Below are 18696 nucleotides of genomic sequence, written 5' to 3'. Positions count from 1 at the left end.
AATATAAACTCTAAAGTAATTTAAATTTAAATAAAAATAGGGAATTTTTCAAACTGAGTTGTCAGCCAAGTGTCACCATCATTATAATTTCCAAATCATGATTCATATAATTAAAAGATTGTGAAGCATAACTCAAAAATCAATGTTTAACCATCTCCCACCACTCTGCTGCATTTCCATGTAAACACAGAATAATTATTCTCATGACAGTTTCAGTGGTTTTGTTACCGCTCTCCAAAACTCAAACGATGGAGTCATCACACTGTACCTGTATCTTCCGGCATTCCCGCATTAATTCCCTTCCAGAGGGGAAATGCCACCAGAAGCGCCGGTGCTGCGTGGCCGGCCGGCGGCGAGGGGCTCAGCGGTGCGGTGTGGAGCTCCGTGTAAAAATAGTGTCCTGCAGAAGCCTAGATGTTGTCACGTCCACGGGGTGGGCCACCGCTGGCAGGGTCCCGGAGGGACCGAGGGCAGGACGTGCCAGTGCTGGCTGTCTTTGCATTGCGTGATGCCACCTCCCATAGCCACTGCAGGGTGGTGCTGGGCACCTGGGGAAACAAGGCTTAGAGAAGGGAAAACTGCAAGCCGCCTGGCCACGAATTAAAAACACGGGCTGAGGTAGCTGGGAAACCCCTCTAGCCATGCCCTGATCCAGGCGGGCCCTTCCCCCTGGCACAGGAGGGCAGGGCACTGATTTTGGAAGGAGATGCTGTAAGCACGTCTCTCTCCAGCAGGTGGTCAGTGAGATACCTGGCAGCCAAAAATCTCTCCCCTGATTTCTCATATAGAGTTGGACTGCATAGCACTGGAATAACAGCGATGTGTTGAGCTATTTAAATCAATACTTGCTTGCCCAGTTATCATGTGAATACTCCACGAGGATTAAAATCTGCAGCTCTTAATTGCTTTGGACTAAATTTGTATGACGGTAGTAATATGGCTTTTGCATTGGAAACGGGACTGATGGCTTGGGTAGACCTGGAGTAAAGTGCTGCAATAGGAACAGGATTTCACCTCCCTTTTTCACAGTGCAGATTATTTTTTTCTCTGCAGGCTTCACAGAAGCCAGAACGCTCTCCCCCCTCCCTTGCTCACCGTCTTTTATCCAGTCACTGCCTACTTGGTTACAAAGCACCAAAGAATCAGCTTTTTCTCTCTTTTGACAAAGAGAAGCCCATCAGGGGGTGTAAATGCGAAAACAGATCTCCGCAGCTTCTGATGCTGCCGAGGGAGGGCTGTGAAAGCCTCACAGCTTGTGTAGCACCGTGCACAAAAAGCACAGCAAGTTTACTCTGCTACGCAGGTTGAAGAATCTTTTGCACTGAATCATATTAAAATCTACTGAACTGACCCAACCTGCATGCATGGTGAAGGCTGAGTCTCCATCAACTTCAACAGTTGATGCTGACTCATTTTGCAGAAAGTGCAATACCTTCCAATCCCCATCAAACCCCAAACAGTTCTTTAGAAGTTGAAATACTGCTTCTTTTTTTTTTTTTCTTTCTTTGAAAAAGAAAGGTCTTATTTGTTTAGAATAAAGTGCAAATTTTATGGCTTAGTGAAACTCTTAGGAATTTTTTTAAGCTCTTACCAGCTCACAGTGGATGAATTCTTATAAACATTATACAAGGAAGGGGTGGAGTCCCTTTATTATTTTTTTTTTTTAAACCAAAAGCATCAATGCTTCAAAAAAGCATCTATTCACAATTATGACCAAGGTTGAAATTATTTCATGATGAGAAGCCAGAAACAGCTGATAGTTCCTAGATCTTACAGAAGCGCTTTAGTTGATAACTAGGGCAGAAATCAAGAATTCCCCCATTTCAGAACGTTTCCCTTTGGTTTCTTACTTACAGAAAATATCTTTACATTTTGTAATGGACACAAAACACACATTGCTTTGTTTGTCCAGTATTGACTATTGGGAATGGAACGAGCATTTCTACAGGGGCAGCTGGGGAGCTCTGACTGCAGAAATCCCTATGGCGAGGACACCGCTGTCCTGGGCCATGCCAGGCAGGGTCCCGGTCTTTAAATAGCCGCCGGCTGACACGGCCGGAGATCCAGAGAGCAGATCTGAAGATCCCAGGTTCTGCACATTGAATCAAAACTATGAATTATTCCATTTTTAAAAATTCTTATATGTGCACTATCTTGCAGCAACACTTTTGGCATTAAAACCTTACGGCAATATTTTGTTCAGTGCTGTTGTGCTGTCTGGGTAAGGCCAAACCCATCCCCGCACTCTTTTGGATCCTCATCAGCCACCCTGGCCGAGCTCTCCAGATATTTGCAGGATTTGGCCTACTTAGTTTTTCCCAGCGGCTACTTCAACTTGGCAGAAACGCAGAAGGCACTTTGCTAAATAGCAACGCTCCGAAGGAATGTAAATTAATAGGCAGGAAAAGTGAAAGCGCTTTCACTCTACCACACAGCCTTTCCCGCCGCTCGCCAGGCTTTCTCCTTTCCAAGACTAAATGCTACATAACCCATATTTTGACATTATATGATCATAATGCGGTCGCATAGTGTACTAATTTGTATTTACAATTCTAGGTATAATCCCTGAGCCTCCCCTGCGGTCTCACCTCGTGGCTACAGCAAAGAAAAAATCATACTTGAAGAGCTCCGAGAGTTTTGTCGGTGTTGCTGTGAAACCCCAGCACCAGTCACGGGCTTCACGGGCACCAAGTACGGGACCATTGCACTTCATTAGCGCGATGGGCTGACGTGGGGGAGCGCAACGAGAGACGGCAGCGACAGCAGCACGGGGGAGACAGCGCAGGCACTGCCTGCTGATGCTCCTGCTGCACACCATCCAGAAAGCAGAATCGCTTTAACCCGATTTCTCAAAGCAATGCAAGCCAAACACCTGTAACTCCCCGGTTTTAAAAGTAATAACAGCATGCTGCCCTTGCTATAGAAAAGGATGAGGCACCCGGCTCCTCTTACAACTTCAAGTGAAGTTCTGGTGGCCACAGCAATGCCCTCGCCCATCTCTGTTTCAGGGTTCTTTTCACCAAGGTTACATTACCAAGATCAACACCTTCACTGATGTCTTTGCAAACCGCAGCCAGACAGCTTAAGCAACGACTTTAGGCCATGCTGAAATGGATTAGCTGGCTGAAAACTCTTTACAGCCTATGGTACCATTGGTTGTAAAAGGCATGTTTAAAAGATTTCAGATCCTTTCCTAATTAACTCATGTTTTTTCCTGTCCTTGCACCTCTATTCCCACTAAAAGTTAAAGTGAATGTCAATAGTAACTGAAGGCAATGGTACGTGGTCTAATCCTGCTTCTTTCTCCCATGCTCATGGCACCCCACAAGACCCATTTGGAGCTTTTTCCATAGCCTGCCTTTGAAAACATTTAGAAACAATTATTTATTTTATTAATTATGGAAGAACAGAGATGTTTTTCTTCACTATGAAATATGAAATACTTTCTAACCAAGATTTTTTAAAAAATCAGAGCTAAACCACCACCTGAGATTCAGGGACTTGGCAAGGCATGTACGTACCTGCTTGCACACAGCCATTCCAGAGGTACCTGGGTCATGAGTTTTCCCCTGCTCCCTGCTATCGCTTGGGAACAAAGAGCTTCCTTCAGCCCTGAAATTCGTGATGGCAGCCCTTGTCTGCTGGCCAGCAAGTCAGATGAATGAAACCAGAACTTCTCCCACTCCTAGCTCCTTTCTCCCTGGGGGGACCTCTCTACAGCAGACGTAGATCCAGACCGAAGGGTGCGTTATTCCCTTTTACTTCCCCAACTAGAATAAAAGCACCATCTAGCATTCTTCAGAAAACTGTCCACATGAAATAGCGAGCAGAAATCAAACATAAAGCCTGCAAAGCTTTTAGCAGCGATTTTATAATGGGAAAAAACGGTCTATCAAACCCATAAATAGGGTCCAAAAAATGTCCTTAGAGGACTGGGAAAAACAAAACAAAACAAACAACTGTCTTACAATGAGGTGACAGAGTACCGGCACATCCAGAAAGCGTTTTGCAAAGTGACAGAGGCCAGAGGGTGAAGGGACATCGTCTGGTTAGCAGCAAAGGGACAACGAGAGCCACAGCGATGGTACAGCAGGTCACACACCTTCAGAAATGAAGCTGCCGCACAGGGAACCTGCTCACCTTACGAAACCGATAGGGATGGCCAGTAACAAATGGAGTAGACATCAGATAAGAAAAGACACGTTTAAGCAGAGGTTATAGGCTGACATGTGCCATTTAGTACAGAAAAAATGCCATGTAATAAGGATAAGGCAAGCAATTTACAAAAGGTATTCATTTCTAAAAGGTCAGGCACTACAAGGGACTAATCAGAGAAAGGACTTGAGAGTGCGGGAGGGAAACTTAAACCTTCTGCTGAGTACCTGTCAGTAATCTGGGAAAGCAAGCAGGATAATGGGATCTATTGTATTAAGGGAAGACATCCCAGCTGCAACAGAAATGGCACTGTAACAAGAACCGTCAAGATAAACCCCAGAATCCAAGCCCAGCATTTTATGGGAGGGAAATCAAAGAAGCAGAATAAGGCAGTGTCAGTTGGTGTGGCCAAAAATTGCACGTAGTAGGCATGAATGTTAGAAAAGCTAATTTACTTCCTTTAATACAGGAGGAATTAAACTACAATATGAATTTGACATTTAGGGGATCACAAATGGTGCAAGAAAGATGACAGGCATTGCAAAGACGCCAAGATAATTTTGGGGTATTTCTTCTGGGATTAAATTAATGCACAGAGCATGTTTTTAAAGATGGATTTTTCTGTGTGGGCTGATGCTACATGCACACAAAGAAACTGATGGCTAAATGTTAATTTATCATTGTTTTACATACAAAATTACCATTTAAATTGTCTGGATTTTTAATCAATAGAGAATAAACTGAAGTATCAACTAAGAAATCAGGTAGACTTAAAGGATCTTCATTGCTTCGCTCTCTTCTAGAACGTTACACAGGCATTGCTATAATTCTGCAATCACAAGCTACCTATTGTTCAAGACCATCAAGTGATAATGTGGGTTGGGTGCTATGTGGAAAAAAAAGATTCAAACTGCTCTATCATGTGTTTTAATTAGAATTTTGAAATTTAACTTCAGAGGTATCTTATTAAGAAAAAGCAATGAACGCACAAAAGAACCCCCAAAAAATGGAATATTTTGAGAGTTAAGAGGCCTGGGATTAGGTCTTTCCTTAGACTCATGTGTCTAAAATGTCATGCATGTGAGCCCAAAGCTGCAAGGGCAAAAACCCCCTCCTCAGCAGCCTTCTCATGCCTGCTCCTCAGCACCTCCAAAGGCAGAGCACGCTGATTTTTCGCTTCCCATTTCCCAGCTGTCCACAGAGGACTGCAAGAAAGTGCCTTCAGCTTCCCCCCTTTTTCCATATGTAGCAGATGGTAAAACAGATATAAGCTCTTGTTTGTAGCTTATATCCTTTGTGTGAGTGTGGGGTACTGAGTGATTTTACCCAGTGACACCCAGGATCTTCTATTTGAAGAGTTACCTTCCTTGCTTCCCAAGAAAACATGACTATAGGTCCTTGGCACATTTGTTGGAGGAAACCCAGAGAGACATTTCTCCCCCTGAGCCCAGGCTGCCTTGCTACACGGCCATGCAGCTCAGTCCACCTCTGACGCATGGCACCACCGAGACAGGCATGCACGGCCAAACACACAGGCAGAAAACACTCTTTACAAAAAAAAAAAAAAAACAAAAAACAAAAAAACAAAACAAAAAAAAAAACAAACAAAAAACCACACCTGCAAGTTCCACTTAGAATCATAGAATTTAGGTGGGAAGAGAGCTTTAAGATCATCAAGTCCAACTGTTAACCTAACATTGCTAAGTCCACCATTAAACCATGTCTCTCAGCACCAAATCTACACATCTTTTAAATACCTCCAGGGATGGGGACTCAACCACTTCCCTGGGCAGCCCGCTCCAATGCTTCACAACCCTTTTGGGGAAGAAATTTTTCTCAACATCCAATCTAAACCTCCCCTGGTGCAACTTGAGGCCATTTCCTCTTGTCCTATCACTTGTTACTTGGGAGAGGAGACCGACCCCCACCTCCCTACCCCCTCCTGTCAGGAGGGCGATAAGGTCCCCCCTCAGCCTCCTCTTCTCCAGGCTGAACAACCCCAGTTCCCTCAGCCGCTCCCCATCAGCCTTGAGGAGCTCCAGACCCCTCACCAGCTTTGTTGCCCTTCTCTGGACACGCTCCAGCACCTCAGTGTTCTTATAGTGAGGGCCCCAAAACTGAACACAGTATTTGAGGTGCAGTGAGTCTAACCCCTGCCTTTGCTCAAACAGCTCTGTTCTGGTTTACAAAGGCGAGGAGAGACACTGAAATCAGGGTCAGGATCCAGACTGTGAATCCCAAGCGTAAAGCCCTGAACAAGAACCCTGCTGCAGAGGGCAGAGGGGATTTCAGACACCTCCTCATCTTCAGCTCTCCATGACCATGCGCCTGTGCCCAACTCCCAGCACTTTAATCCTTGCATTTAGCCCTCAGTGACCATGCCAGAAAACATTTTTCTGCCTGCTTTCCAAATCCCATTCTCTGTAAAGGGATGTAGTTGCAAAGCAGCAGGTCAGATCCAAAGCCTACTTTAATACATTTTGGTTGGTGATTACTGAGGAATTTGTCAACAACGCGGAGTGCTGTCTTGAAAGTAAAAAGGACAAAAAAAGTCATCACTGTAAATATGACACTGTTGGACTTCACCCTGTTCCCAGTGAAGCCCACCAGTAAAACCATTATTGATCTGAGTGGAAGACTTTCAACAGCATTAACTTCTCTTCTCAGTTCAGCCAAGTTTTGATCTTAGCAATTTACTCATCACTAGCAAAAATTTCAGCCTTTCCCCTGTTTGCTCTCATCAGTAACATCTGAAATTAAATTCTGTCTCCGAGCTTACTTTAATACCAAGAAATAAATCAGAAAGAGGTTTTTTTCTCTGAGTATGTCTAAATTAATGGATATTCTTCATTGCTTAGTTCCAGTATAGATAGCTTCAAAATTTTAAGAAAAAATTAAAAAAAAAAAACAAAACAAAACAAAACAAAACAAACCCACACTGGACTGTCTCCTACAGCTCTGCAGCTCCCTGGCTACTCAGTCACTTCTAGTACCTCCACCAGTTACTCAAGGCATATTCCTGCCAGTGCTCTCATCTTTGGGGCATTGAGATATAGAGAACCATGATGCTAGATCAGAAATCAGCATTTTGGTGCTAGTTCGCCCCCACGGGTCCATAGCACCAACCAGGCTGCACCCCTGCTTGGCATCACTCTTCACGCTGATATTTGCTCCATCTGTGTCACCGAATGGAGGCGGAGAGCAAGCACATTCCCTGGCTTGGATATGAACAAATGTTTGGAACTGGGGAAAAACAGTTTAGGAGGAATTTCCATGGCTCATTTCGCTTTCCGTTCCCTGGTACAAACAGAATAATAATAATAACAATGCCTGCTTCTTATATCAACAGCAAAAAGCAAGATAAAATAATGTAAAAAACAATAGTTCATTTTGCTAGCCAAGCCACAATGTATCACCCCCAATCATTAATTAAATTATAATTTACTAACTTTCCACTAATGCTATATGATACGGTGTTTTGAAAAGGATTACAGACAATAATTTAAGGACCTTTTCAGACGTTCTTTCTTTTTATGCTGTATACTATGGCATACAAAAAAATGTTTTAAATAATTACACTAGCATATAAAACTGAAATCACTGTTTATTTGCTCTGCTTAATTTGGCATTAAGGAGGGATTAGCCACTGTTCTATTGCAATCATACAGTTACTTCAAATATACATAGGTATCGATGTTATTGAAGTGCTGAAGTCACACTACTTTAAACAGCTGCAAATTAGTTAACTTGGGTGAAGTTGTCACAGCATGAGAATTTCTTCTTAGATCCAATTACACCCATGCAAATTTATTGTGCTTCAGCCCCATCAGATACATCAGCACGTTGCCCCCCTTTTCACATGCAGGCTACATAATTTCTGCAGTCATCTTTCAACACCACATTCACAGGAGAAATGTGTTATATTCACACAAACACAGCCCCAGAGCCCACAGCCACAGTGCTACTTCATGCACAGTTCTGCAACGAACAGCTCTACTGTCGACGGATACATTTTGAGCTCTGGATTCAACACGCTTTGTGAATTTTTGATTTTTGGGTTGCTTAATTTGCAACCTGACACCCTATTCAGACAGCAAATTAATTTTACGTCAGCCTAAATATTTTTGTCACTCTTCCCCAAGCCTGTAGTGCTGCATGGGGTTGTTGTGACCCAAGCACAGGATCCGGCACTTGGCCTTGTTGAACCTCATACAGTTGGCCTTGGCTCATCGATCCAGCCTGTCCAGATTCCTCTGCAAAAGCTTTCCTACCCTCAAGCAGATCAACACTCCCGCCCAACTTGGTGTCGCTTGCAAGCTTACTGAAGGTGCACTCGATCCCCTCATTCAGATTATTGATAAAGATATTAAACAGAACTGGGCCGCATACGAGGCAACACCATGTGATAAAAATGTGTATTATTCATAAAAGAAAGATATTGCACACCATTTTTCCCAGGTAACATACAGAAATGCAGTTCAGTGAAGGACAGATGAAAACGCAGTGCCAAATCCCACGTTAGCCTCACTCCCCTGATTTCAACAGGGTTGAAGCACAGACGAATTATGTTCATTGTGCTGAAGGAACAGAAGCGGGATATGTGCTCTGTGGGGGCAGGAGATGCTGGAGCCCACTAGTCCCCATCCAGCCTCTGTACCCTGCTTGCTTTTGGATGGAGACCTTACTGTAGAGGAGGTGAGGGAAACTGGTGGCCAAGGTATGGTCCCAGTGCTACGTTAGGGTGAGGCTGTGGTGAGCGCAAACAGGAGCTGCTGCAGTCTTCACGTTGCCTGTATTTACTTAGCGCAACTCACTGGAAAAGAAAGAGCAGCAGGCTCGGGGGGACCTCATCACAGTATTCCAGTATTTAAAGGGCAGCTACAAAGAGGATGGAAGCTCTCACTTTTCAAGGAGCCACATGGAGAAGACAAGGGGCAATAGGTACAAGTTGCACTGGGAGAGGTTTCATCTTGACATAAGAAATACATTGTTTACAGTGAGAGCAATCGTTCCCTGGAACAACCTTCCCAGGGACATGGTGGAGTTCCCATTGCTGGAGGTTTTCAAGATGCAATAGGGTGCAAGATAATCTCATCTAGGCTCCCTTTCCCATGACAGGTTGGATCAGGTGATCTTTTGAGGTCCCTTCCAACCTGAGTTGTATGATTCTGTGAATAAATGCAGCCCTGCGTGATAAGAAAGTTGGACTCAGAAATTTGTTTCTGTTTACCAAGGGGAGAAACTGTAAAATATGGTTGGTGGAAAGCACCAAAGAATGCTTTCCAAGTCAAAACAAAAGAAAGCAAAAGAAACCATCTGAGGTACTTGTTTAACCTAAAATGGCTTTTAGTTTCATTGGGACTGAACCTGGTGAAGTCCTTGCATTCCATGCAAAAAATACAGTTAAGCTAAAATTGTAGCCAAGGCCTGGTGAACACAAGGTACCTTTACAAAAGCATTAGAAAAACCTTTATATTCCTCTGTCTCAAGAGAAGCCTTCATCTCTGTCCCTAACACAGAAAAGCCTAGCGGGTCACTGCAACGCAGAGGTTGGCAGCCCCACCACACACCCCACCAAGCAGGTACAGGTCATGCCTCCTCCATGCAAGAGAAGGAAACAGGGAGTTCCATCTGGCTGCAAGCTGCTCCAATTGCCAATAATCCTACCAATTCAAGTCTTTAATAACAACCTACTAAGACAACAATTACGTAGGATGCTATTCCTTGACCTACATCCCGCTGAAGCGAGGCTCAGTCTGTCAGACCACCACTGACACAGCCGCCCTGGTTCATGGACTCAGCTCAAGACACCACCTACATGTTTTACCTCAACCCTTCCTCGCTGTTCACGTGGCTCTGAGGCTGTTTGTATTCACAGTCATCCCTCCTTAACCACTTCAAGCTCTCTTCCACTTCCCCACATGGGATGACTGCTTATCTATGGGTTTGGTCTACACATTGATGACTGCTGTTCAGCCAGCTGGCATTATGTAGAAGCAGGACAAAATATGCATAGCCAAATCAGGTGGACCACGGCATGTGGGGATGCCTCCCGCATGCAGCTGGAAAGGATGCTGGATGCCAGTCCCCAATAAGTGCACACAACCCCACCAAACCCACACACAGTTAAAGAAGAAGACAGGGCAGACTGTGGCCATTGGGTGCTGGGCTCAGCCAGGCCAGGCCACTGCCCAGCAGTCAACTTACTTGCAACCAGCCCTGTTTATCCTTGATTGCTCTCCATTTTCCTGCAAATGCTCCTCCCCGACCCACCTTGATGCATCCTTTTCCCACCTTTGATCCTTCTCCTGTGAGCACGGTTTTGTCCCACTGCCCTTCCACCAGCCCTGGGACTCCCCGTGGAGCTGGAGGAGGTGAGTACCCCTTACTGTTTTGCAGGTCTGTGAAATATGGGAGCTCTTTTTACTCTTCCCCACTGCAGACCATATATCAAAGAAGCATCAGGGCACAATCTGCTCTGCTCTACTCCTAAAGTATAACAAAAAACCCCCCTGGTTTTAATGAGAGAGAAGCCCAACTTTAGTTTAATGTGACATGTAAAAAGAGCAAGTGATCGATGCTATCACAGCCTATTTATTTCTAAAACAGCATATAAGCAAATATAGTCCGCCTCCCAGTCCAAATACTCATGAAGTAAATGATGACTCAGATGGCAAATACCCTTTCTACAGCATCCCATTTCTCTCTACTATTTAGAGTGACAGCCCTGCTCTCACTGAATTAAAAAAGGACAATTCTGCTTTGTAATGAATGAAGCCAGCATTCGCTCTAGTATCACTAGTTTTCCCGCACTGCTAAGCACTATCAGTATCAGTACTTCAAAACATTTTGTTTTTAATAGTGTTTCTGTAGGAACAGGCCTGAATTTCAAGAAGTTACTTTGCTTTTCTGGGTACTGTCTTAAAACATGGATGTGAACGTAGCACTGAGTGAGCTACCTAAGAAAAACACAGTCTAATAAAGTTAACCTGATCAAGCTGGAAGAAGTGAGTATCAATTTCATATTCAAAGCATGACATCCAACTCCGTGAAAAGACTGATGAGGTCCTCAGGGTATGAAAAATGATAGGATGCGATTGAATTATCTCAGCAATACAGTTTCTTACATAAGAGCTAGAAAAAGGACACAGTAAGGGCTAACATGTTTAATAAGCAGACAACTAGGAGCAATTCCTTAATGCAATCCAATCCTTATATCTGTAATAATTTTAGCTACAACTGTCAATGGGACTGTGCAAAAGGTGACTTCTCCTGGAAGTGCTTCTCTCTGCTGATTAACCAAGTTGCTTACACAAGCCAGTGAAATGTTAGGTGCCAAAAGCATAAATCTCTAAATTAGCCATCATGACTTGCAGAAACCCTTAATTTGACCTAGCTTCCAGACTCAGTCATTCTAACAACATTTTTCATACTGTCAATCAAAATCAGTCCCGTCTCTTTAAGCTACTCCACTAGTAATACTTTCCTGTATTACTAAGCATTGGGAAATCCAGCGCTATCTCAATTTTCATCCCTCTTCTAACAGGGAGATGAAATAGAGTTGAAAAGTCTGGTCTGAATTTCAGTCTGGAAGATGGGAATGACATGCACTTATGCCCCAAGCCATACCGCCTGGTGACCCCCATCATGTCATGGTTTCACCGTCATACACCATGCTGACAACTCAAGGCAGACAGTTTTAACCTGCACTGTATCACTGATTTCATAATGGCAACGCTTTTAGACAGCTTTATATTTCCAAAGCACTATGAGGAAGACTAACATGGCATCTTTTCCAATGGCAACCATAATCATCAAAGGAACAACTTTGCAGCTCTTCATTCTACAAAAAAGATGAGCTTTATACAAATAGAGAGGTGGGGTAAAACTTCAGCCTTCCCTTGCTTGCTAGGGTTGGGGTCATCTCACCTAACTCCAGGCATCCAAAAATTAGGGAAGTAGTTAAAGTAAGTTCCCACTATCAGAAAAGAGAAAGAAACTTCCTACCATAAAGTCAACCACCACTGTAGGCTGGCACAGAACGTCCTCTGGAAGCGCCTCCTTTCCACTCAATGTTGGACTAGCTCAGGTTAGACACCTAACGTTGAGATATCTAAAGTCAGAGGAGATAAATCCAAACCTGATTGGTTTGGATCCATAACTGCCAACTCTGTTTTCTGTGCTTGTTTAAAATTTTTGTTGGGATGGTGAGTTTCGTTATTTCCTAGGCAAATCATGTCTGAATCTTATAGACCTCCCCATCACTCAGCTGCCAGCTCTCTTGATCCTTCTCATTAATACTTCTTGTGATTCCAGTGTGGGAGCCCTGTAAACATGTGAAAAACTTATCCTTCATTAGGAAAATTTATTTCAGAAATGTGTATAATAATTTTAAAGTTAAAGAGGAAGGTCTGAGAAATAATAGAAAACCTCTGCATTTAAACACCTGGGAACAACCACAGGTACCGCCCAGAGGACAGAGAAGGACCGGGGGAAAGGCAAACCCCACCAACTACTAATCCCAACAGGACAGAAGAGCCCCAGGTTTGCTGGAGTGGAGAAAGAGCTGAAATGGGTGTTTCTGAATCAGGAGCTTGCCACCTGTTCTTTGGCCCTGCTATTTGCAACAAAAATGATCTTTCCTCATGTTCTTTTCCTAAGAAAATTTAATTTTGTGAGGAATACCTGCATTTGTTGTCAATTCTTCTTTCTAACCAAAATAAGTACCCAAAATTGTCGCTAACCATTTGTGAAAAAAGGGGCAATACCATGTCATTCTACAATTACTATCTGTTATCTAAAAATCTACGTGTTTTTTGATTAAATAGTCTTTAGTCAAGATGGTGCCATGGAGGTTTTCTATACACACAGTAATAATATTACCTTTATTAATAGATAGTGCCATTCCGTATGGCACTTGAGAAAGCGGCAGGATCCCTGCACCTCTAATTCATGAGCATTTTCTCCTGTGCTGTACAGTTTGCTGCTTTTAAGACTCCGTTTGACTTTCTTTCCAATTGCAGGTCAGATCCGTCACCTAATTCCCACCATCAGTTCAAGTACTGACAGACTACGAGCACAGTTACACCTATATAGATGTAATCAACACTTATTTACAAACTGATTAGGCCAATTCCAGTTGTGAGCTCCACTGAGCAGCAGGGAAGGGTAAAGGAAAACTGCTGTAAATCATGGCTTTGTCCTCCAGACAGGCAGCCGATGTGCCCGACGCTACAGTACGGTAACAGCAGTCCCCCAAGGATCCTCCAGCAGACTGACAGATTTCCCATTTCCATATTCGGCCTGTTAATAATTATCAAGAACTGGGAAAAGACAGAAAATAAACTAATTATAATCCATCTGAAAGCTACGCAGAGGTTTTCATTCACCCTGTATGCTCCCTTCCCAACCAGCGAGATTACATTTGTACAAAGGTAGAATTAGAACAATCACTTTGAAGTGTGTTCTTCTACTCAACGCAGTAAGATTCAATTATTTTACTTCAAGCACTGATCCAAAACCTTTCAGACACACTCAGACCTACTCAAAGGCTTTAATGCTTATAAACTAATCCTAAACTCTGGTATGTATCAATCCATTCATTAGTTGTATGATGGAGGTATGGACTTAATCAGAAAATGTAATAAAATAAACTTTGCTTTTTTAAACTTGAAATTGCTCTAATCTTCAAAAAAAGCCCCTTTTCTTCAATATCTTTGACAATCATTTTGCAGACAGTTTTATACTAATGAGATTCTACCTGTCCTATCTAGGTATTCACTATATATTTTACATTCAGCCCACAATAACCATCCTGAGATTCAACTTTAAATCAAGACGCTATCTTAAAATTGGCCTAGTTGTAGTAACAACATATTAAATTAAAAGAGAGAAGCTGGGTACTCTGCTATGCAGAAAATCTACAGAATATTGGAAATGTATTGTCTTTATTCTCAGGTCAGCTGTACAAGAGATTAGATCTTTTAATTATCTCTCACAGAATGGGAAATAGAAGTCTTGAATCCATTCAGCTGTTCAGTTTATGACCTGGAGAATTAAATCTGACCCCTCACAAAGTACATTAAGCATCACACACACCCTAAGACATAGTTATGGTTTTAAAGCAGTCATGTAACTCTCAGCTGGCATATCATTATGCTACAGAATTACCAAGTTTCCACTGAAAATGTACGTGTGTCAATATTTTTTGGAAGTGCTGCATGAGAGTCCCAGAAGTGCTGCCTTGCTGTCCTGCTCTAACTTTGAATGTAATTTAAATCATGCCAAAGTCAAGTTTAGCACTCCCACATGCTATATTTAGTACTGCAGAATAATTTAGATTGGAAGGCACCTCTGGAGGTCATCTAGTCCAGCCTCCTGCTCAGCACAGAGCCCACTAGATCAGGTTGCTTAGGGCCTTGTCCCATCCAGATCTGAAAACTTCTGAGGATGGAACACCACCACTTCCCTGGACATGCTGCTCCAGTGCTTTACCACCTTGCTGGGAATTCTGTTTCCTCTTATATCTAAGGAAAACTTGCCATATCACAAGCTGTCATGGTGTTGACTCTTGTCCTTTTGCCATGCACCTCTAAGAAGAGTCTGGGTCCATCTTCTCTACAGCCCACCAGTAGGGACACGAAGACAGTGATTTTCTCCCTCAGCCTCCTGAAGGAGCCTGGCTGCTGCAGCCCCTCCTCAAACACCCAGCCTTTGATCATCCGTGGATCTGCTCCACTTCATCCCAGTGGCAGGACCTGGGCATGACAGCAGAACAGACCTTCTGTCTAAAACTCCTCCCTAACATGAACATAATCACAAGTAAGTGAGGACATACACTGTAAAGCAGGGCAATTAAAATTAGCCTTCCAAACTCATATTTAGCAGCTATCAAAAAGTGACCTGGTGTTCAGTGCTGCTGAACACCTTTAACTCACAGCATCTTTGCCCATCTGGGTTTTTTTACAAGGCCACCTTCCATCATAATCTCGTACTACATCCCGTATATAATAAAGCAAAACTTTCCTCTCTGGATCTGCCATAAAGAACTTGGGATGTCCCAGGGGATCAACATTTCTGATCTGAACATGTAGCTTTAGATCATTGGATTCTAACAGAAGAGAAGCTAATTTTAGGGAAACTCATGTATAAATGGCTAAATGAATGGCATTTTTTTTCAGATATAAATGTCAGAGTAAATTTCTTGTCCCATAGTGCTATCAATCACAACGGATATGCCTATTTCCATTTACACTGCCTGCCTTCAGATTTGCAGCAGCCTGGCCTGAGGACTGACCCTGAGAATTCAGGAGGAATTTCATTACAATCCTACAAACCAAATATTAGACATACAATGACCTTGGCGATCCTACCACCAAAAAGGCACAGTGAAGCAAAGACACCAAGCTGCCTTTTTAAACCTATGTATACACCAAGCATACAAAGAAACCAACCTGATTTACAAAGTTACACATTTGACAGTCAGTTTGCCTTAGAAGTAGGGATTTTGTTGTGACAGTAGATACCAATCCCACCCAGTGACACATCCCATGGTTCGCAGGCACTGCCGAACAAGGGTCCAGTTCCCAGCCCCTACGCTCTGCACAGGTTCCTCTCAGTTTAAAGAGCAAGCAATGTGATTAACATTGCTGATCTGGCTGCATTTTGAATTTTGGCTGACTCTTTGACATAGGAGCTCTGGGAGTTTTGACTGCAATATAAGAAGTATTGTTAAGTCTTACAGTTTTATCACAGCCTTGAAATACTCGACGTTTTAAATTAAGTACCATCACTGGGAGATAAGTGATTACTCAGCAATCAGTTCTTTATTTTTTTTATAATTTGGTTCTAGTTGCCATAGTTGCAGAAAAATGTTAAAGGTTTTTAACATTTTTTAGTCTCCTCATCCCTTTCCTGTGTGAACATAAACAAAATCCAAACAATAAAAAAGAGGCTCCAACTTGTACTCTGGTTTATGAATACAGATGCTACTGCCTGCAATTTGTCCCTTTTCTTGTGTGTGTACATAGCCTAATTAACACATCTCAAGGATATGCATAAGGTTTTTGTTTATCATCTGGTTAACTGATGATTCTACAGTAATTAAATATATATATATAAAAGATTAAATATAAGGAAGAAATTCTTTACAATGAGGGTGGTGAAACACTGGAAAAGGTTGCCCAGAGAGGTAGTGGAGGCCCCATCCCTGGAAACATTCAAGGCCACGTTGGACGGGGCTCTGGACGGGGGTCTGAGCAACCTGTTCTGGTTAGCAGTGTCCCTGCTCCCTGCAGAGGAGGTGGACTAGATAACCTCTAGGGGTCCCTTCCAACCCAAAACATTCTGTGAGTCTAAGATAAAGTCCTAGAGATACACTACAATTCCTTGCTCTGGAGCAAGAACACCGATCACACGAATTTTGCTGTGAAGCCACCTTCCCAGGGTGTTGGGAAGAGCAGATGTAAGCAGGGCAGTTTCACTTCACTGGTGTAGCCCAATGACAGGGACAAATATTAGGGAAAAAAAAAAGAAAAAAATACTCCCACAGCAAGCGATATTCCTCTTGGAAACACCAGAAATGGTCCCTTTGTCCTACTCACCAATTTTACTGCTGTGGTGGGAGAGACAGGATGGTGCGACAAGGCACGCAGCTGAGCATCTCCTACCAAAGCAAGGCAGGGGCTAAAGGCATCTCACCAACGTGACTGGTGTCAAGGGACCCAAAACTGGCCCCCAGCTCTCCACCACTTGGAGCAAATCCCAAGCTGCTGGATTCGTCCGTGTATCTTTTGCCATAATATTTAATTTTCCAGCCCGTAGGCAACTGACAGAGCAGATGTCACTGAAATGACTTAACGGATTAAGCTGCTGTTTGTTTAATTCTGATGTGTAAAATGTGTCACACTCCAAATAGTTTAGTATGTTAATGTACTAGTGCAGCAACCTACAGCAATCTTTTATGATTTTATTCTAGACCTATTTGCTTATTGATTTTATTTTAAATCATAAATACCTCTTTTCTTGCTTCCTGCCTACTTTTTTTAGGCATACTCTTAACTTCACCTTCAGTTTCCTCAAGCTGAATAAACAGAACTATTATCTCAAATAAACATTTAAGGTCCTAGCATATTTTATCTAAAATTCATTTGCATTAAATGGCATAACACAGATGTGAACTTCCAGAATAACGTATTCCGTTAATGATTGGCAGCACAATAGTTCGTAGCTGAGGGAGCTCTGGGGCTTCAACTTTCAGGAATAGCATTTTAGTATCTATGGCTGCACAAAAAAGCTGACCAAAGCCATATTTGGAATTGGTCTCTGAGTAATCTCATCAATAAAAATCTCCGAAATCTAAAATATTCTTATTTGAATCAAACTTTTCAAAGAAAGATTCTTCAAGTTTTCAATCCTAAGGTAAGGGGAAGTGATTAATAACTGCAACATGAAGTTTTATTTCTTATATTGGTATGCAGGTCCTTATGCTTCAATGGGACTATAGGTAACAAAGAGCGTACCTAGTCTCGAATCTGAAAACTATTAATCTCAAAAACATTTAAGGAATCAATTTTAGAAAAACTTGTAAAACATCATGATGAGCATTACAAATGAGGAATTCTAAGCTATAAGAATGAATAACGTCCATTTCAAACTAAAGGCGCAGTTCAATGCCTCCTAAATTTAACTCTTCTGTGGATTTGCATCAGTTGTTGCGGAACCTTGCTAGCTTGACAAACTATAAGCATGTATTAGTAAAATTAATCCTCTTGCATGTAGCTGCGCTCCTTTGATAAGTCAGCATCCCCAGCATTAGCACTTCTGGTTTCTTGAGACTCTCTGGGCACACGCAAGACGAATTTAACTTGCCAGCGCCTTACGCTGAGGCTCTGCCACGGCACATTTTGACAGGCGCTCCCCGTGGGGGCTGCAGGGCTGGCTGCTGTTTCATCAGTGGCTCCGCATCAACAACGCTGAAAATAGCCCTCATAAACTCCTTAAAATAAACAACAAATTTGAACAAGCTTTGGAGTACGCTTTTCAAAATATAGCTTCTCAAACATACGCTTCTGTGGTCTGAAGCCCAGCTAAAGCCCATGACTATACGATACTGAGGATCTTCTGCAAAGAAATACCTGCCCGTGTTCTTCTTTACGCCAGGCCTGCTCAACTTGACGGTGGTCAGATGACCACTCCTCACCAACAAGACTGCAGACACCCATACGCCCGACAGGCAGGGGCACAACCCGCTGGTCAGCCACCCCTGGAACAAAGGCCAGGCGTTGGAAAAAGGCTTCAAACGGCAGAAAAGTTGCAATGAGTTTGTTCAGCAATGCAGTTCTTCATCACCGCCCTGTGCCGGTGCTGCACTGGTCCCCAGCAGACACCCCTGGTGTGGCCCATCTGCTCTGCGCCTCATTTGCACAGTTCTCGTTATGTAGATGTTCTTTCCCCTAGTATTAAATTATACCAGTATAATCTATAATATACACTCTTCTGGAACATGGAAATGATCAAAACCTGATGACAAAGACATGAATA

General features: G+C 42.9%; 1 protein-coding gene across 1 annotated transcript in view; it reads right to left on the bottom strand.

Annotated features, from left to right (window-relative positions):
- Positions 1-18696, bottom strand: part of ABLIM2 (actin binding LIM protein family member 2) — a 135137-nt gene that overhangs the window by 113933 nt on the left and 2508 nt on the right. The window contains exon 3 of the mRNA XM_035898651.1: positions 18291-18448. Within this exon, the coding sequence (XP_035754544.1) occupies positions 18291-18448 (158 nt within the window). The remainder of the gene's footprint in view (positions 1-18290; positions 18449-18696) is intronic.

This window comes from Egretta garzetta, unplaced genomic scaffold (genome assembly GCF_000687185.1).
Source record: "Egretta garzetta isolate BGI_Z169 unplaced genomic scaffold, ASM68718v1 scaffold107, whole genome shotgun sequence".
Taxonomy (NCBI): Eukaryota; Metazoa; Chordata; class Aves; order Pelecaniformes; family Ardeidae; genus Egretta; species Egretta garzetta.
The sequence above is the reverse complement of the archived record's forward strand: the minus strand, read 5'-3'. Positions and strand labels throughout refer to the sequence as shown.